This window comes from Gobio gobio, assembly GCF_949357685.1.
Source record: "Gobio gobio genome assembly, chromosome: 12".
NCBI lineage: Eukaryota > Metazoa > Chordata > Actinopteri > Cypriniformes > Gobionidae > Gobio > Gobio gobio.
In genome coordinates this window covers 45886098-45907235 of record NC_137105.1, presented here as the reverse complement: position 1 = coordinate 45907235, position 21138 = coordinate 45886098, and the positions used below count along the sequence as shown (strand labels likewise).

Genomic DNA, 21138 nt, shown 5'->3' with positions numbered 1-21138 from the left:
AGCTAGGCCTCCATACTGACAGCTGGGCTCATAGCTTGCAGGTTTGCTTAGTGCACTGTAATAATATTTAAGAATGTATATATTTTTTTCCATTTGATTGGTTCAACCGCCACTCGCCCAAATTTTTTTTAAATATAATTTTTCGTCAAGTCAACCGCGGCTGTAACCGCCAACAGCGCATCTCTGTGAGGCGGTTCAGCCATGGCATGCAAGCCTGCAGTTATCCGGCCTGCCTAGCTTGCTTGAGGCACTGAAATGAAACGAACGCGCGCGGCGCGGGCTTGAAGCATTGTCTAGGAGGGGCGGGCATGTAAGCGGAGGGTTAAAATGAAGCGCTCTGATTGGCCGAAAGCTTTTCACTCCACTTTCACGCTGTGTCTCAGCAGCAGAATCAACGTCATAGACTGCACTGAAACCGCCGAAATGCGAGATGCAACAAAATGCGTACATAGAGAGCAGCGAATCGTACAAGCGTACCAAAGGGTCAAAATGCGTGCCGAGTACGAAAAATGCGTACATGTTGGCAGGTCTGTAATTGCTGATGACGAGTTGATTGGATAGATAATTTGAACATGCTCCTCCTGAGCTTTGTTAACGAAACATCATGTTTTGTTCTAAAATCAAAAAATATCTTGCCTGTTCAAAACTCTAGCGATTCCAAAGTCACCCAGCTGTACAGTACCATCTTTGGTCAGAAAAATATTCTAGACAGAAAACAAAAGCAGAAATCATGTATTAGGCATTTACGTAAACAAAGTACATGGATATTGTACATTATGCTGTACTTCCATAGAAATGTGTGTGTGTGTGTGTGTGTGTGTGTGTGTGTGTGTGTGTGTGTGTGTGTGTGTGTGTGTGTGAGAGAGGTGTACCTGTGATTTAATGTCCCTGTGTAGGATTTTGCGGTCATGTACGTGTTTCAGAGCCAGGCAGATCTGCACAAACCAGTCAAGAATCTTCCAGAAAACAACAAGACAAGAATCAGTACCTCAGATTATAACATTGCAAGATGAACCAACTAAGTAAGAATACCTTTTCTCTGTTATGATAAAAGGAATTCAAAATGAACACTATCCTACACTACATTTACAGACACAAAAAAAACATGCTGTTTTATGCATGCCAGACAAGTAATTTGGTGATATCACTTTCTTAAGAAAGACTGTGCATCAGAACGCATTAAAAGTTTTCTGTTTTCAGTTGAAAACAGTGTTGTGAAAGCGGCCCCTAAGTAAATAACTAATGATTTTTACAACGGAAATGAATCAATCAAAAACTTACTTAAGCTGGACTAGATCTGCTGTACAGCCAAAACAATCTTTGTTGCATTAATTTCCTATTATCACTGTAAAGCTGCTTTGAAATAATCTGTAAAAAGCCCTATATAAATTAAGACTTGACTATTATTCTGTGTTTTATTTAAAGGTGTACTCAATTTTTTTTTTAACAGTATGACATTGTAGAAATACGCTGCCCCATGAGGCAACCCACTCCATGTAAAATAAAGCAGCTTATATGACAGGATTCATCATCCCATGGGTGTACATGTCTTTAAACGGATTTTTCAAAAGGTACTAGTCACTTTTGTATGAGTGAAAAAAATACTAAGTGCACATTTAAAGCGGTCTGTTGTTGCTACAGTCGCTATGTTTCCATCCAAAGTTGCGAATATAATTTATGCGCAAAAATGCAATATCGCATAAAACATTTGCGAATAAAGCACCGTTTCCATCCAGTGAGTCGAAGAGAACATAATAATCACTTCCTGATAAACTACCGCTAAAAAAATCACTAAGAAACATAGGAGAAGCCACCATATACAATCATTTTCTTATATAATAAATTATTTGCGTCTCAGAGAAACTTGTGCGTCTCAATAAACGTGTTGTCATGCTTTCAAAGGCAGATGTGCTGTTTGGGAACGCAGTAATGTAAGACAGTTCTAGGAGGGAAATATACAGAGCATCTTTGACAACAGACTCCTGAATGACCAAACCAGCATTTCTGATGCTGTGCAAACAAGATTTTTCCACTGGTTAATACAGTTATGCTGTTACAATTCGCGAAAGTCACATGATTTTCTTTATGCGAATCAAGGAATTTATTCGGTAAATGCGTTTCCATCGTAGTTTATGCGTATGTTTTCGTATCGGATAGAAAATGTATCCTACTCAAACGAGCGCATCCGTTTTTAATGCACATTTTTAGAATTTCTGCGCATCTTGGCGTTTCCATTCAGCATTTTTTGATGCGATATCCCAAAATGCGCATAAAAATAGGTGGATGGAAACATAGCTAGTGTCTTTATATTGTTCCTCTTACCTGTTCCTCAGGGAATAGAGTCCCTCTCTGATTATTGATCTTCTTAAACAGGTCTCCTCCCTCACAGTAGTCCATTACTATGTACAAACAACCACTTTCTGGAGAAAAAAAAAGAGAGTAACATTTATTACATACTTATTTTCAATGACAAAGTAACAACAATCATTTAATTCACAGCCTAGGTGGCTTCTTGACTTTTAAACACAGACTACCATTCAAAAGTCAGGGGTCAGTCAGAGTTTTAAAAAATAAATGTATACTTTTATTCAGCAAGGACACATTCGGTTGAAAAATGACAGTAAACTCAAATATTTATATTTCATGTAAAAGCTGTTCTTCTGAACTTTATAGTCTCATCAAAGAGTTCTGCAAAATTATGTCACGTTTTCCAAAAAAAAAAAAATTAAGCAGCACTGTTTTCAACATTGATAATAATCAGAAAGCAGCAAATCATCATATTAGAATGATTTCTGAATAATCATGTGACATTGAAGACTGGAGAAATAATGTTGAAAATTCAGCTTTGCCATCACAGGGATTTTAAAATATATTTTAAAAAAGAATAGTTATTTTGAATAGTAATAATATTTCACAATATTACAGTGTTTTTGAAAAAAGCAACCCTGGTGACCATAAGAAACCTTCAAAAACATTAAATAATCTTACAGAACCCAACCTTTGGGACAGTAATGCATCTGTACAGTATCTGATGTAATCAGATTTAGACTTAGGTTTCACTGTAAATTTTAAACGGAATTAAGCAAACATTTTGCCGTCTGTTGGTAATATCATTAACATTCATTTACCAGCCCAGATTTATGTCATTAATTAGCCAGTCATCCGGATGTCAGAGATACCGCATGACCCGAAACTATCATTAGCTAAACGACATCCTCGCTGTAATTTAATTCACAAGCTTGGAACTCCTCCAGATCATGTGAACCGTCCCGATCTATCAATTAGACACAAACCTTTAGAACAGAAATTCAGTGGGTTTAGTTTGTGCCGGAACTAATGTTCTCAGATTAATCAAGATCAGTCAACTAAAGACCAAAGGCCGAGTGCTCACTCGTAGACACCAGTTTGTCATGCATGTCCAGGGGCGTAGTTTGTGGGGGGTGGGGACTAAAACTGTCAAGTACAACCCCCCCAATATTTATACCATAGTCAGGCTATTAATTAATTATATACATTGCAAGTTCAGAGCTTATATAAGTGCCAAGTCCCTGTCCAAACCAAGCAGCAACCTTCCGTTCTGTCTCTTGAATCCAACATGGAAGTGTCTTAAACTGGCGCTAGAGACAGGCTCCAAAAGGGAGTCAAATCTGTATCTCCCCCATGTTAAAATGCCCAACTTTACAGCAGAAAAAATATGGCACAATGCAGCCTGGTACAAAAAGTGGTTTTGGTCTATACAGCTATTTTCATTTTGCCCTTCATGACAACTGCGAGAGGGATGACATTTTTTTTATTATAACTCATCCGTTTAAATTATATTAAGCCCTAAAGTTCTGCATAATTAAGATGTCAAGATTTGTGTGAGCTGTACCTTTTACGACGCTGATGATTAAATGTTTGACCCATTTAAATTCTATTGAGAATTTACAACTCTAAAACGCTATAGAGAAAGTCAAACATGATCTAAAACAGCCACATAAACTAAAAGGACTGATGAAAAGAGGAGAAAACATAATCTTGCACCAACATAAATTAGAAACCTTTTCTAAACTATACTGAACAAAATTATAAACGCAACACTTTTGTTTTTGCCCCCATTTTTCATGAGCTGAACTCAAAGATCTAAGACTTTTTCTATGTACACAAAAGGCCTATTTCTCTCAAATATCGTTCACAAATCTGTCTAAGGGCGTTTTCACACCTGAAAGTCCGCACCAAGGTCCAAACCGAAGTTCATGTTTTGATACATTTTATACATTTGGTTAGTTTTGGTTTGGTTTCACATTTGCAATTATGCGAGCGCACTAAAGAACTTTACATGACACACTTGCGTCCACTCGTCATCATCTATGTGGGCGGCATCTGGACATTGATTGGTTTGTAAACGGACGTGCGTCTGACGTCAGCGTCTTTGACAAGCATGAATGAACGGACGCATATCGGTGCCACTATTGAACAGTGCGCATTGCTTGACTATTTTCTTTTCGTTACGTTTAAAAGTGGACGTTTCAAGCTTTATATACGCATATTTCTCATGTTGTGAGACAAGTAGCCTGCTGAGTTTTGGTTTATTTAAGACACGCTCCAGTTCATGTGCAAAGCATGTGATCGCTCCCGCGATTATTGTCTGCTATAGACTATTTGCATCTTATTTATTAAATCCAGGCAATTATCTGATTAAACATTGATTAAAATTAAGATACAATTTATACAAAACGAAATTCACATTAAAGAAAGGCTTTCTAAGCAAAATCATACAAAATTTCTTTCAAAATATTTTCTGACCGTCTTCTGACATATTGCACATTTTTTCACTTTTCATAATCAATGTAGCCTAGATGAAATTTAAAAATAACATTATAATATTTAAACATTAACAGGAACTTCCTGTAAATGGCCTGAAAGTACGAACCATACAGAAAATGCTTTCACACTAGAAACAAACCGAATCTTTGTTCAGTTTGATCCGGACCGAGACTACCTCTTTTCGGACCAAATTTCGTCTGTTTGGTCCGGACCATGGTATGGGGGAGGTTTCACACCTGTAATTTTGATTCGGTCCAAACTGAAAAGACCGAAAATCCGGACCAAACAAGGTAGGTGTGAAAGCGCCCTAAATCTGTGTTAGTGAGCACTTCTCCTTTGCCGAGATAATCCATCTACCTCACAGGTGTGGCATATCAAGATGCTAATTAGCCTTAGGCTAGCCACAATAAAGTTGGTTTGACTTCCAATGGCACTTTGTAGACAATTCTGTCATACAGATACGGTTCCAGGTGGTTAAATAATATAAAATACATTCAAAATCCTATGTAAACAAGTCACTGTTAACTAGGCTATTACTTTATTGCAGTTATCAACCAACTTTGCATGTGTGGATGATGATGACAAAAGACTATTTTGCAAAATAAATAAACAAACAAACAAACAACTATCAAGGGAGGATGCCCTGGGACCCCACTAAAACAGTTCACACTTCAACCCCCCCCCCCTAAAACTATGCCCTTGTGCCTGTCAACATAATGACAAAGCTGGGCAGCAAAGCCTCAGATTTCTGAATAAGGATTACCTTCAAAGGATTCCTTGTACTGGACAATGTTTGGATGGCTCATGTTAGCCAGAACTGCCACCTCTTTACGTGATTCTTGTCTTTCTTTGTTAGACATCTGATGAGAAAAAGAACACATATATACAAAAAGAAAGATAGCGCCAAATATCACATCTCATATTTAGGTTTTTAATGACTGAAATACCCAAAATACGAATTGTGAAAAAAAAAAAAAAAAAAACTGAGGAAGGATGTTGAAAAGTTTTTTTTTACATTTGTTTTATAATAAAATATAAATAATATTATTAAATTAAATTAAATCACAAACCACAGTGGAGCTATATATAAACTATTTTTGGCTAGGTTAGATATTTAGATGAGATATTTGACTATTATTTACAATGACACTAATAATTCTTCATTTCTAATAGGAACGCAAAATCAATCGGTAGTTATTGATATTTTGAATAGAGTAACGAGACACAAACCTGTAAATATTCAATCGCATTTGCTCCCATTTATTTTTGATAATAGTGCTTCGATACAGAGCATAGGTTACAAACTTTTAGTCCAAAAGTGGGCACATTTTGGGATAAAAATAATTCAGCAGAGGGAGGGATACATACACCAGAAGGGGGGAAATCCCCCCATCCCCCCCTGGAAAACCCATTAATGTTGCCATGAGATGTCTAAGAGAGAAGTGATCAACTCACCCTGGAGATGCCAATCTCCTTGATAACATATTGTCGGCCATCTGTCCTTGACTTGACCAGGATAGCTTTCCCAAAGGATCCCTCCCCAATCTTCTTCAACCTCTCATATTTATCCATGTCTGTGCAAATGACTTCTCATGCTGAGGCCGAGGGGACAAAACACATGAAAATAAGATCATCAGTAAAACAATATTAGGATTTTTTTTAAAAAATAATTTATATGCATAATTATTTAGTATTGTTATATAACCTAACCCTAACCAAATATATTGTGATTATTGTCTGACAGCACTAGACTAACCGACTGACATTTTCCTCTAATATTTCTATAAGTGTCGCATTTTAACGTTCTTTTAACCTTTAGACCCACCCAGGGAACATTTTTTTGTGCATTTAGTATTTTTTTTCCCTCATGTCATTACATTGTTTAGACTAGCGCATAAGAAACAAACTGATTTATTATATTTTATTCATATGTTATACTGTCCTCATAAGTGGACACCAGGACTCAGTTGTTTAAAAAAATATAAAAATGACATGAAATTACATGTATAGGCTTGTATAGGTTCTTTTTCATTCACCAATCAATTTTTAGGTTTCAGGATTTTTTTAACCATACTTTGTATAAAGATGATTCTGAACTATGTTATGAAAGATATAACGGAATTAATTGATATACCATTTTACTTTATGCAATATGTGGGTAAAATAACAATAGCATGAGTTTTCCCCATTCAATGCAATGCATCTATACACTGTATCTAATTTGCATATTAAAGTGTTCTTGGAGCAACATGTAATAAAATAAGTGTAATAATGGGAGTAATCTAATATTTCATAGGAATATTGATATGTAATTTATTTCCCTATTCACTTCTTGTGTCTCCTAAAATGCCTGATAAATGTCCTGTTGTCCTCTACAGTGAACATTTATGAAATCAATGCCCTGTTTCATAACAGAAAGTCATATTTTCATTAGAAAACCCATAACATTTTCTTGAGATGTTGCTTTATAACAAACAAAGATTTAAATGATAGTTACAAAATATTACCATATTTCCAGAAGAGTGCTACATTTGATCATTCAGTCATTTTTAAAGACCAAGGAGGAATTGTTGACCTGATGAAACCTCAAAACAAATGGTATCTCTGAAAAGCCCTGAATGTGCTCTTTACAGGACATTAAAAACTGTGCCATGTATGCTGTCAGAGAAATTCACTCAAATATAATGTCCTTGTGTGGACAGTGACACCCAGGAGGTTAAAAGACACTTTCAGCCGTCATCCATTCACGGTGCCAGCAGGAATTATTAAACCAAATCAAGCAGAGCACCTCCTGATGAGTGAAAGGTTAATATATATTTTTCCACACTGAATCCAGCAGCATGCTGGGAAACACTACAGCTGCCACCTGGCCCAGATGAAGCAAAGGCAGACATGCATTTTAGACACTAGTGGGACACAAATAAAACATAAGAGCAGTTCAGCCTTGGACGAATGCAAAAACTAAGCCAATCTAAAAGCAAAAGCCAGACACTGTACGAGGGCTTATGAATTAAATATGATATGTCAGGAGGAATTACCCACCACCCTTTAAAGGGGGTAAGAAAGAGATTGGCCAAAGAGATAGGACAAAACAAAGAATCCGACAGATGGAGAGAGAAAGACCTCAAGATAGCAATAAATTACATTAACAACCAGTCGTCCAATAATAGTGAAGCAAAGCTGACAAAACATAAAAAACTTACAAGCTGTACATTTAAACAACAGACCAGGACTGACTTACACAGTTTACCATTTATTTTAGTCCTTTGCAATCCAGAGTAGGTCTGCTTTATGTGATATGAATAAAAGCATCTTCAAATAAACATTACATTGCAAAGTTTCGATGGTCTCATCTAGCGGGGCCTTGAAAGGGTCGCTGTCCAAACTAATGATAATAAGCTACTAAAAGCGTGCTAATGAAAACTGCGAAGAGAAATCAGCAGTGTCGTTGACATTCTGCCAAATTACACTGACAGTCACTTTAAAGCAGGGCGCTGCAGTATGTTCAAGATAAAAGACAGCATGTGGCGAAATAAATCAGTTCTTACCTTCTATATTCAGAATAGTCGGCGAGCATTGGCAGCATCAGAGCAGCTCACATGAAGATCTTCTATAGTGGGCGGTCTCAAGTGTGTAGACGGCACACGCTGACTGAGAGGAGCGATTTGATTGGTCCGCTCTCACGTCGAGTCTCAGATGATAGGGTGAAAAACATGTCGGTCAGTGCTCATGGCCGTTAGGTTTGTCTGTCAATGTTTGGCGCAAATTTCCCCCCTAGCAACCGTCACCGGTTGGTACACGGTAATGGAGCCACTACAGAGACAGTCTTTGGCCACTATCCGCTTTCATAGCCTTTAACTTATTATCCTCCTTGAATCTTGTAAAAAATTCTAAACAATCTGTCGAAGCTATTTGTTATGCTGCTGAAATGTTCTTGAGCCTGTAACACATATTATTTATTTAGAGAACAATGCCCTTTTTTTCATTATCAATCTGCATTTTGTTGTTGCCTTGCCTGTAGTTTTTTTTGGTTCGTTTTTTTTTTCTTATGCTGTTGTCTCCACGAGAGTTTGTAATAAACATAATAAAAAGAAATGGTTGACATGCGATCCAAAAAACTTTTTGAAAATGAACAGACAAAAGGATTAACGGATGCACAGCATTTGTGATGTACAAAGCATGTTGTAATTTTTTAAAGAAAAAAATCCTCATTATTTGTATTATTTAGATAATACATTTTATTTTAGATATGGTTATTTTCTAATATTTTTTAATTTATTACTTTAATAATATTTTTTTCATTGTGTTGTCCTATATTTTGAGATTCTGAAACATAATGCTGTTATCACCCAAAAATGAAAATTACCCAATGATTTACCAATTTACCCAAGCCATCCTAGGTTTATATGACATTCTTCTTTCAGACGAATAAAATCCGAGAAGTATCCTGGCTCTGACAAGCTTTATAATGGTAGTGAATGGGGGTCGCGATTTTGAAGCCCAAAAATGCTCCATGTACCCCTCCATCATAAAAGTTATAGTTAATAAAGTTTTAAGCCTATGGATATTTTTCCTACAAGAAAACAATCAATTAGCTTCAGAAGGTCTTATTAACCCCCAGGAACCGTATATGAATTACTTTTATGATGGATGGATTAATTTTTGGGGGCTTCAAAATCGCGACCCCCATTCACTGCCATTATAAAACTTGGAAGAGCCAGGATATATCCGATTGCGTTCGTCTGGAAGAAGATAGTTATACACACTTAGGATGGCTTGAGGGTGAGTAAACATGGGATAATTTTCATTTTTGGATGAACTGTCCCTTTAAATGTTTTTCTTTAGCTTCTTTGTTAGTCAACACGTTTGGCTTTAGCAGTGCGTTTGGCTCCACCTATCGGCTGCTCGCGCGCAGGGCAGTCAATATGGCGGCACCCATAAGTTTCACATTTAACGGCACAATTTGACCCGAATGATAACGAACGAGTGTATGCACTTATCGATATTTAACGTGAGTTTGATGTCTTGTCGTCTAAAGTCCTAAATCCAAGCTGTAATTGTACAATCATTTAACAATGTCGCCATTCATACTGGATTAAAAAAATGCTGATTGCATTAGTTATCAATCTCTAATAAACCAAGAAGTGTCGTATAAGTGCTATTGGATGTTGTTAACATTGGCAGTCATAACTCTTGTGTGAACTTAATTAATCTCTGCTTTACACCTTGCTGTCTCAATATGACAGATAACGTACTGCCAAAGAGTATAGGCTACTGTAGCCTACTTATAAGAATTACTTTTATGAATACCACAGTATGATGGCACTTAAGTGATAAGTAATTACATGTACAGATATGTACATGGCACTCCAAAGAACTTAAAATAATAACATTTCTTGGATGTTCCAATCAATCAATGTCAAGCAAAAATGCATAGTTTCTTTATAACCATTTCTTTTAAGTAAGACACAGTCACTATTTTCAGTTGTATTTTCTCCTTTACTCATTCAATCTGATTATTACTGGCCAGCAGTGGTCATTCAGCGCTGTTTTTTTCTGTTGTAGGGCCGTGATGTCCAGACTGGCCGTAGTGTTTGGAGGTTCACGTGGCATTGGGCGAGCAGTTTCTCAGCTGCTGGCACAGAGGGGTCATAGGGTTGTGGTGCTGTCCAGGAATAAGGAGGCTGCTCGGGATACTGCTGATTCTCTCCCTGGAGGTGAGTCACTGAATACAACTTCAAAATACACATTTTGAATTACTGACAGTGGTTCCTAACAGAACAATTTTTTATCACTCACTTCAGTTTGGCAATGTAGACATCATACACCCTCAGGCCTGTTTCACTTAAAGGGATGAAAATGACCCCTCATGCCATCCTAGGTGTACATGACTTTCTTCTTTCAGTCAAATACAATCAGAGTTATATTAAAAAATGTCCTGGCTCTTCCAAGCTTTATAATGGCAATGAATGGGGGTTGAGATTTTGAAGCCCAAAAAAGTACATCCATCCATCATAAAACTGCTCCACACGGCTCCAGGGTGTTTATAAAGGCCTTCTTGAGCGAAGCGATGCATTTGTGTAAGAAAAATATCCATATTTAAAACTTTATAAACTAAAATAACTAGCTTCCAAAAGACGGCTGTATGCACTGATTTACGGCGAAAGAGTAACTGCTGACCTGACGCATGACGTATTGATGAACGCGGAAGCGCAGAGGATAGAGCAAAACAAAACACCGGTCACAAATTAGAAGTCTAATTGAGATTTTTTAAAGTAAAATGTTGGAGGACCTTGAGTTTGTTGCCCAGCTCTATTTGTTTGAACCGTGAGAGGCGTCAAAGCTTATGGCCGTCTGCCGGAAGCTAGTTATTTTAGTTTATAAAGTTTTAGATATGGATATTTTCTCACACAAACGCATCACTTCACTTCAGAAGCCTTTATTAACCCCCAGGGCCATGTGGAGCAGTTATATGATGGATAGATGCACTTTTATGGACTTCAAAAACAATTCTTAGTCTTAAATTAAAATAGATGTTATAATTCTGGAGATATTTCATTTCAGAAAAACATTTGGGTCTTGGCTGTGATGTTTCTGAAGAAGATGATGTTCAGAGAGCATTTGAGACCATCAGTAAGAACTGTGGCACTGTGGGATACCTGGTTAATGCGGCTGGCATCAACAGGTCAGAGAGTCCACAAAGCAATGATGCAGAAAATGTTTTATGTGTTTACTGAGTAAATAGATTAGTTCCCATGGCCAAAAAAATAACAGATTTGTATATAATGCTAATATATGATTTAATGTGTATTTATTTTAAAGAGATGCATTGTTACTGAGGAGTAAATCTGAAGACATGATGTCTGTTCTGCACACAAACCTACTGGGCCCAATGCTCACGTGCAGAGGTGCTTTACGCAGCATGATCCGCCACGGAGGAGCTATTGTCAACATTGGTGAGCCATATTTCTCTATGTCCCACTACCTTATGATATTCTTATACTGTATATTATTTTAGTTCAGAAGGGTCGCGAATATTAAGCTGGAGAAAAAGGGAAAATTCACCCTGTATTAGCAACTGGACAATTTAGGTTCATTGAATCACCACTAGATGGCGCAAAAACTCCAGATTTGAAATAGTATGGCTAGTTCAGCATCATAATGTAGTTCTAAAGGCCCGTTCACACCAAGGACGATAACTATAAAGATAGAGATGAAGATAGTTCTAAAAATCGTTCTCAATATTAAAGAATAGCAGTTCAAACCACAGTTATAACAAAAACGCCACAGAGAAACGATTATCGAGTTGACGAACTATAAAAAAAAAAAAACATTGACAGCCAATCAGAATCCATTCTGCTGTAACGAGCTCGAGCATTTAAAGCGACATATAGTTTATCTTTATAGTTATCATTCTTGGTGTGAACGGACCTTAATGCTGCCTTCACGTGCTATCGTAAATGTGATGATTCCGACTTCTGAAGTCGTGATTACGAGCGCATTGCATTCAAGATTCAAAATGTGAGGGCGTTCATGTGCAATGTTTACCTAGGAAACTCGTATTTACGATAATTCCGAGAGCACGTGAAGGCAGCATTAATACACGTCAAATGAATCAGAATAAAAAAAAAATGTACATGATAAAGTGAGTTGGTGTTTATACAGCACCAACGTGTATAAACCTCCTGATATGATGTTAACCCTGTAAAGCCTGGCATAAAACTATGAAATAATAGTCAAATAAATGTTTTTTTGATCAAAGCTCTGTAGTTTTAATTGTGGTGGGCAAAATGCAGTGCTATATACGATGATGATTGAGACTGAGACGGACAAATAAAGGTCAGTTGTTCAAAAAGTTTAATCTGGATCAGAATGATCTGGAATTGGAAATCCAATGTTTTGCTATCCAGGATCAGGTAATCCATTGTACTTTTATGCCGGTTTTTCAAAGCAAAATTGGATTGGATCACCCTGATCCAGATACTCTTTCAGATTACCAAAATCTGGATTACTAGTGCTCTACGGAGCCCCTAAAGGGACATGGAAAAAATATGAAATGGTGAAAAAATGCGTTCAATGCTTAATTGCATTCTCTCTGAAAAGTTTTGCCTAGCGTTCACCAGAGAAACTGCGTTCGCTCACAAGAACTTTTGACTGGTTCTTCTCTTTAAATTAAAACACTTTAAATTAAATATATATATATTTTTTTCCTTTACATATACTATACACACTCACCTAAATGATTATTAGGAACACCATACTAATACTGTGTTTGACCCCCTTTTGCCTTCAGAACTGCCTTAATTCTACGTGGCATTGATTCAACAAGGTGCTGAAAGCATTCTTTAGAAATGTTGGCCCATATTGATAGGAAAGCATCTTGCAGTTGATGAAGGTTTGTGGGATGCACATCCAGGGCACGAAGCTCCCGTTCCACCACATCCCAAAGATGCTCTATTGGGTTGAGATCTGGTGACTGTGGGGGCCATTTTAGTACAGTGAACTCATTGTCATGTTCAAGAAACCAATTTGAAATGATTCGAGCTTTGTGACATGGTGCATTATCCTGCTGGAAGTAGCCATCAGAGGATGGGCACATGGTGGTCATAAAGGGATGGACATGGTCAGAAACAATGCTCAGGTATGCCTTGGCATTTAAATGATGCCCAATTGGCACCAAGGGGCCTAAAGTGTACCAAGAAAACATCCCCCACACCATTACACCACCACCACCAGCCTGCACAGTGGTAACAAGCAGGGCCGGCCCTGACCAATTTGCTGCCCTAGGCAAGATTTTACTTGGTGCCCCTTGTGTCAAGGTTTAGCACTACGCGTTATCAGTCTTTGGAAACACTCGTACTGTTTTATTTTTTTAATGCATTGATGTTTTATTTTTATATTTATTGTTGTTGTTTTATATGATGTCCAGTCCATTCTACCCCGTCATTATGTTCATGATATTATTATTATTAATTTTTTTTTTTTTAAAGGCTGATGATAGTCAAACTATACAAAAATTGCACCTATGCCACATTACAGCCTAAACACAAAGAGCAGGAGTTCATCTAGCATTCATTTATATTTATGCATTTGGCAGACGCTTTTATCCAAAGCGACTTACAGTGCACTTATTACAGGGACAATCCCCCTGGAGCAACATGGAGTAAAGTGCCTTGCTCAAGGACACACTGGTGGTGACCGCTGGTATCGAACCAGCAACCTTCAGTGCGTCAGTTCCACCATCTCAGCATTCATGCACAAACTATTCATTGAGAACTAGGAAAAGTGTTTGTTTTCCAGTAGATGGCAGCAATATTCCACTAAGCTATGAGCATTCATGTTTTCACCAGGAATTAAACAGAAATTCAGATATTGAATGTGAATTTTACATCAAATGTTGCTATTTTAAATAAACCTGTATATAAATATCATTACTAATTTGGGCAAATACATTTTAAAATTGATACACCCCCTTAAAACTCCCTTAAAACTGCACAACTGCAGAGTTAAAACATTAGGCTATTAAAAAAGTGATATTACATGCGTTTAATATTTTAATATTATTTATTTTGTACAAAATCACACTGGCTGTGGCCTCTGGAGAACCCAGAACAGCTGCTTGCATAAAGTTTAAGGAAAAATAACTGAATTAATTAGCAAACATTAGCATTTTACTACTATGCAATTAAATAAACTGTTCATTAATTTGCCTACATCACTTTACTTCTGCCTTTACACTGCAAAAAATGCTCTTCTTATTTAAACACAAATCTTTTTCTTGTTTACCAAATATCTACAAATTCTTAAATCAAGGTGCTTTTATAGATAGGCTAAGTAAAATGACATAAGACATTTTTCTTGTTTACTTGAAAACAAAATCAAAATGAAGTGAGTTTTTGCTTAAAACAAGCAAAATTATCTGCCAATGGGGTGAGAAAAATAATCTTATTTCTGTTTGGGACAGAAACAAGATTTCAATACGGAACAAGATTATTTCTCTCACTCCATTGGCAGATAATTTTGCTTGTTTTAAGCAAAAACTCTTTTTTTATTTTCAAGTAAACAAGAAAAATATCTTCTGTCATTTTACTTATCTAGTAAATGCACCTTGATTTAATAATTTTTAGATAAACAAAACACAAATACTATGTAAGAAGAGCAGTGTATCCCTTATCTTCCCTGCATCAGAGGGCTTCTGTCTTTTTTGACACTACAATTCGGCCATCCGTCATAAATAATCAGGCAACTTACACCGTGTCAACACCTGGAGCGAGCGGCCAAGCACCCTAAAAAATGAAAGCAATCCTGTCTGCGTTGGATGCGGCGAGAGGCGACGTGACAACAAATTTCCAACGTTAAACTGATCGCGCGTTGTATTTCTGACGCACTTCAAGTAGATCGGCGGGGGGAGATTGATGAGGCGGACCGGGAAGAGGCGGGGGACTTAGTTAAGTTTTTTTTGCGCTTTATTTGGTAATATTTCAAATTAATATTAATAAAATAGTATCAGTAATACATTTTGGCGCCCCTATGGATGAGTGGCGCCCCTAGCATTTGCCTATTCCGCCTATGCCACGGGCCGGCCCTGGTAACAAGGCATGATGGATCCATGTTCTCATTCTGTTTACGCCAAATTCTGACTCTACCATCTGAATGTCTCAACAGAAATCGAGACTCATCAGACCAGGCAACATTTTTCCAGTTTTCAACTGTCCAATTTTGGTGAGCTAGTGCAAATTGTAGCCTCTTTTTCCTATTTGTAGTGGAGATGAGTGGTACCCGGTGGGGTCTTCTGCTGTTGTAGCCCATCCGCCTCAAGGTTGTGCCTGTTGAGGCTTCACAAATGCTTTGCTGCATACCTCGGTTGTAACGAGTGGTTATTTCAGTCAAAGTTGCTCTTCTATCAGCTTGAATCAGTCGGCCCATTCTCCTCTGACCTCTAGCATCAACAAGGCATTTTCGCCCACAGGACTGCCGCATACTGGATGTTTTTCCCTTTTCACACCATTCTTTGTAAACCCTAGAAATGGTTGTGCGTGAAAATCCCAGTAACTGAGCAGATTGTGAAATACTCAACCATGCCACGCTCAAAATTGCTTAAATCACCTTTCTTTCCCATTCTGACATTCAGTTTGGAGTTCAGGAGATTGTCTTGACCAGGACCACACCCCTAAATGCATTGAAGCAACTGCCATGTGATTGGTTGATTAGATAATTGCATTAATGAGAAACTTGTGTTCCTAATAATCCTTTAGGAACAGTCAATGTTTGGAGGATATGACTAACTTTGTGATGTTTTTCATCATCCAAATAAGCTATGAGTGTATATACATATTATTAAAAGGGAATGGACATTTGGAACAAGAAACTATTGATACAAAACCCTTGGTTCTGTAACATTATGTCAACAACTGTAAATCCATTTGTCCATTTGTCAATTGATGTGAAATTTCCTAATAAAAAGATAATTACAAAAAATATATATATTTTAATTTGATCTTTACAGCTGTTTGGGGATTATTTTATGGCGTCAATCGCTTTTTTTTTTTTTTTTTACTTTACTGTAGGCTACCGAAAGGCTTAAAATGTAGCCTAATAATGTTTTAAAGTTGTATTACAGTTTTGTTATTGAAATCCAATTCTGCTGAGATCAGTATAATCCTGAATTTTTTTTGGATCAAATGTATCACAATCTTACTAAGAAGTTTTGAACAACACAAACTGGTGATTTGATCCAGATCAAAACCAAAATTGGATTTTGTGATCTAATCTGATTTCAGAATCCTTTTTTCTTTTGAACAACCCATTTCCATTTGATCCAATCAGATTACTTTTGAACAACTGGCATCTGATGTTAAAATGTGTCAAATATGATAAACCTAAGTCTCAATGTTGAAGAATTAAGGAGACATTTTTAAAATTATAATAAAAGGCCTTTTACTTGCTAAACAAGTATAAAGAAGACATGGTGGATTGTTTTTCCTGATAAATGTATGATACATATAGGCTTTATGGGGTTAATGATGTTTCCTCAGGCTCTGTGGTGGGTGTGAAGGGTAACTCCGGACAGTGTGTGTACAGTGCCAGTAAAGCTGGACTGGAGGGATTCACACGCTCCCTGGCAAAGGAAGTCGCTTCCCGGAATATACGAGTGAACGTGGTGGCTCCAGGTTCTTTATCCTCTCTTTTCTTATGAGTCTTTTGCCTATTAACTTTCTTGCATATTAGCAGTCATATGAGTGGTGCTGAGAATTCATCTCACTCTCCCCTCTCAGGATTCATTCTGACGGACATGACGGCAGGGCTTGAGAGGGAAGAAGCAGCGAGGAGAATTCCACTGGGCCGTTTTGGGGAACCTGCAGAGGCGGCCCAGGCGGTCCTTTTCCTCCTGGAGTCCCCTTACATCACAGGACAGGTTCTGCTCGTGGACGGAGGACTACGACTAACATTGTAAAACTAAAACTGCCATTGTGATTCCTGCCAGCAAATCATGCGAGCTGACCGAGTCATTGAAGTGTATATTTTTGTTTTGCAGATAAAGCATCTGTATTGTGTAAGAGTAGTTTTGGCCCATCTGGATTGGATTAATGTTATTTTTAGCTTTTGGGTTACGGTTGCATGTTCCATTCTTGGGATGACAGAAGTTACAGGTCAATGTTTGGAGGATATGACTAACTTTGTGATGTTTTTCATCATCCAAATAAGCTATGCTACATTACACATACAAATGAGCTGAACCCCTTTAAACAATTATGGTCAGAAAAGAAAATAATTAAAAATTTAAAATCTGGCCACATCAAAGTACAGATCCCCAAAAAGCTCATTCAACTTTATAGAGAGCTGTTTTTGCCAAGAGTAATTGGACTCAACCCAGACTCAATACTTTTAGAGACATTTATTTATTGTACTACTAAACCAGAAGAGAATAAGGAGAACAGTCCGTATACAGGCACAGGTTGGCTTTGGAAAACATATTAAAATATTGCAGAATAAGAGCCTCCAAAAATCTGACTAATTTGAAGGAAAAAACAGCGGTGTAAGAAAGAACATATGCAATCACAGGCTTACATGTATACATTATGCTATAGTTTTTTTGTATATATGTTGCAAGTGTGTATGTGTGTGAGATGATGGCTAAACTTGAACTCCCAACTGAGTAGAGTTGTCAAAAGTACCAACTTCAGTACTGAAATTTTAAAAAATGTGACATTTCCCTCTAGCATTGAGCGCTGTTGAACAGATTCGTAAACACCTCTGATTGGCCATTGTGATCAGGCGCTCAACATATTTGTCTGTGATTGGCTACAGTGATTACCGCTCTTCACCGAGTCCTTCAATGACGTTCGCTCTTCACAGATACACACGGGAGCGTTTGAAAGCAGACGTCTGTCAGTGGATATATTAGGGACCCGCTGATAGACCTCCCTTTCAAACGTTCCTGTGTGTATCTGTGCAAGAGCGTTAATCATTGTAGCCAATCACAGACAAACATGTTGAGTGCGTTTACGAAATCGTTCAACAGCGCTCAATGCAGGCATCGTCACATTTTTTTAATTTCTGTACCAACTCTACAACCGAGTATTTGATACTAAACTGATCAGAGCAAATGTTGAGAGAACACTGAAAGCATTATATTGTGTCTTATTAATGCACATTAGTAATGATATTAGAGTTATTTTCTCTTGGAAATGAAATATAAATGAACAAATCTGTGCTGCCAATATCACATTGTGTAGTTTCTGTAATTCCAAACCTGAAAACTGAAGCCCATGTCAAAGAATTACCATCTGCACCACCGTCATTAAACTCAATACTCGTACGTATAAATCTCGTCTTCATCCACAATCGGCCCGTCCTTCCCAAACATGCGGCGAATCCGCTTCCTGTACCTCCATCATAAGCATTCCTCCTCCCTCTCGCTTCCACAGAAACACAACTGCCCAAATCGGTCAGTCAGCCAAAACTTGCAAAAATCTCATCACTCATGTTAATGACGCATCGGTCTCCGCTTTTACTCTCTCCTAAAACAACGAACAAAAAGACGGGGTGGGAAAAGGTCATTAAGGCCCGGCCTTGTGAGACATCTCTGGATTGTAGATCCAGACGCAGCTTACATCTATGGCAGTGTGCATCCGATCAATGTGTGGGATCTCAACCCTGAAGCTCCAGGGACGATTGGGTCCAAGGAGTTTCAGGTGTGTCCATCTTTCCAGAGAACCCGCCCAACCACCCAAAAAAAAAAGTCATATTTCCTGTGCTGGAGAGGAAGACATTTCCTCCAGCGTTTCATAAATATAATCTAATCTAAGGTATTATAACTAAATACATAAAAAGTGTTACATGTTGGCACTGTAGTAACATGCACGGCTAGATGCTAGTTATTTGAATAAATGTTTTTTTATTATTTATTTTTTCAAAGTTAATTTAATATTAAATATTTATTAGGCACTTGTGAAAATCTAGAGATGAAAAACAAGGTGATCATCGGTAAACTACCTCCTTCCTCAAAGCCATGCTGGTGTGTGGGTGTGTGTGTGTGTGTGTTTGTGTATGTTAAGTGCGCCAGCGAACCATCAAGTCTGTTTATGACCTCACTTAAGCACCCACATCACTTCCCCTCAGGAAACAACTGAAATAAAAGCATAGTGAATGGTCTAGTCTTCCTCGGGCAGAGAAGTGATAATACCAAGAATCAAACTCTTTGAGGAAATGCGGAGCAGCTTCCTCCCTCGCCATTCAAAGTCTTTCCATCACTTTTTCATCCGACCCCCTTAGAGAAGGAGGTTCTTGAAGAGCAAGAGGTTCGTGTTGGGAAATGGGTGGGGATTATGGAGTAGGCTGGATCAAGGTCTGAAGGTCAGATCCTCCATGCTAGTCTCTACAGGTCGTCGCTCTCCACTAGGGCGCCGGGAGGAAGAGGATTGGCGTCTGGGAAGAAGGCCGCCTTCACGTCCAGACCTCGTTCTGTCAGAGCGGCGTAGCGGCTGGTCGATGGACGCACCTTCTTGGGCTTCGGAGTGTGAGTTTGCTGCCATTGGGCTGAAGGAAGGAAAGGGCGAGGATGAACACCATTTCTCAGAAGAAAAATCACAGGATGTAATATTGATATCTACATAACCAATGGGGTTTCTCAATTACAAAAACATATGGAGACTTTCCTGTATAGGATAGAATGTTTCATTTAGGGTTACATGGTATAACGGTATTAAAAAAATTATTTGAAATGAGTTATTCATATTCACTGGAGCAAAGCAACATGTTAGTTTCTTTCTCAATTACAATATATAAAAAGCTTAGTGTCTGAAATATTTGGAGAATATAGTTGGGAAACATGCACCTCTTACGCCTTTGATTTTATTTATTAATGTTCCTGCAAATCTATAATGCATATTCAACTGCCAATATGCATGATATGTCGTTATCGTTTAATTAAGTGGCTAATATTAGAGTTTTTTCTTTCACTTGTATTTAACATTAATAATTTTATCTTTTAGTCTCTCTTTTAATAGATATATACATAATATTATTGAAAATGTATTAAAATATTCATTACATATTTATTAATTATCGCTATAACATGAAAATAATTATTGAATTATTGTTATCAGCTAGAGAATATTGTATATGCAAATCTATAATACTTTAACTTGTATTTAAAATGAATAATTTTAGCCTTTATCTTTTAATATATTAATACAAAATATTATTAAAAATGTATTAAAATATTCATTACGTATTTATATATGTATTTGTATATGCAAATCTATAATACATATTCAACTGTCAATATGCATGATATACCGTTATCAAATAATTTAGTGGCTGATATTAGATGTTATTCCTTTGTAGTATTTAAAATTAATATATTAATACCAAATATTACTGACAATTTATTAAAAAATACATATTTATTGATTATCGGCAGGGCCACACGGAATCTGTGGAATTTTTTTTGTGATTTCTGGTCCAGAATGTTTTGAAAAATCTGTGTGGAATGGTTTTAAATGTGTTAAAAAGATCTAAGAATATTGGAACTGAAAGCATTACAAAATAAAATAGAAAATATTATTAAAGGTTTACAATACAATTCCAAATAGAACAACTTGTTTTTTAAACAAAGCTAGATCTCCCTTATTGTACATCCACTAAAAATATATATATTTTTTAAATGATTGCTTTATCAATTGCATTGTACATAAATCATTAAATAAACAAATTTCAACAATAGAGCAAAATAAATAAATACCTACCGAAGTAAATAAATTTTAAAAATTTAATAGCTATAAATAAGTCATTTTTGTAGACAAGTGACGTTTCCTTAACTCCTCCATG

General features: G+C 37.1%; 3 protein-coding genes across 9 annotated transcripts in view; 1 reads left to right on the top strand and 2 right to left on the bottom strand.

Annotated features, from left to right (window-relative positions):
* The window catches only part of nek1 (NIMA-related kinase 1), a 51278-nt gene extending 42853 nt beyond the window's left edge, over positions 1 to 8425 (bottom strand). For all 3 annotated transcript variants that reach the window (XM_079830599.1, XM_079830600.1, XM_079830601.1), the window contains exons 1-6: positions 8355 to 8425; positions 6262 to 6401; positions 5570 to 5666; positions 2323 to 2420; positions 873 to 956; positions 637 to 704 (exon numbers count right to left, since the gene is read on the bottom strand). In XM_079830599.1, coding sequence (XP_079686725.1) covers positions 637 to 704; positions 873 to 956; positions 2323 to 2420; positions 5570 to 5666; positions 6262 to 6378 — 464 coding nt within the window. In that variant the 5' untranslated portion in view covers positions 6379 to 6401; positions 8355 to 8425. The remainder of the gene's footprint in view (positions 1 to 636; positions 705 to 872; positions 957 to 2322; positions 2421 to 5569; positions 5667 to 6261; positions 6402 to 8354) is intronic.
* A 1280-nt stretch (positions 8426 to 9705) lies between these two features.
* On the top strand, positions 9706 to 18628 carry cbr4 (carbonyl reductase 4). The gene is made up of 6 exons (XM_079830605.1): positions 9706 to 9817; positions 10372 to 10523; positions 11371 to 11491; positions 11629 to 11762; positions 16842 to 16976; positions 17082 to 18628. The coding sequence occupies exons 2-6, from the start codon at positions 10379 to 10381 to the stop codon at positions 17258 to 17260; spliced, it is 714 nt and encodes a 237-aa protein (XP_079686731.1). The 5' UTR covers positions 9706 to 9817; positions 10372 to 10378; the 3' UTR covers positions 17261 to 18628.
* The window catches only part of palld (palladin, cytoskeletal associated protein), a 156595-nt gene continuing 153143 nt past the window's right edge, over positions 17687 to 21138 (bottom strand). For all 5 annotated transcript variants that reach the window (XM_079830594.1, XM_079830595.1, XM_079830596.1 and 2 more), the window contains one exon: positions 17687 to 19845. In XM_079830594.1, coding sequence (XP_079686720.1) covers positions 19685 to 19845 — 161 coding nt within the window. In that variant the 3' untranslated portion in view covers positions 17687 to 19684. The remainder of the gene's footprint in view (positions 19846 to 21138) is intronic.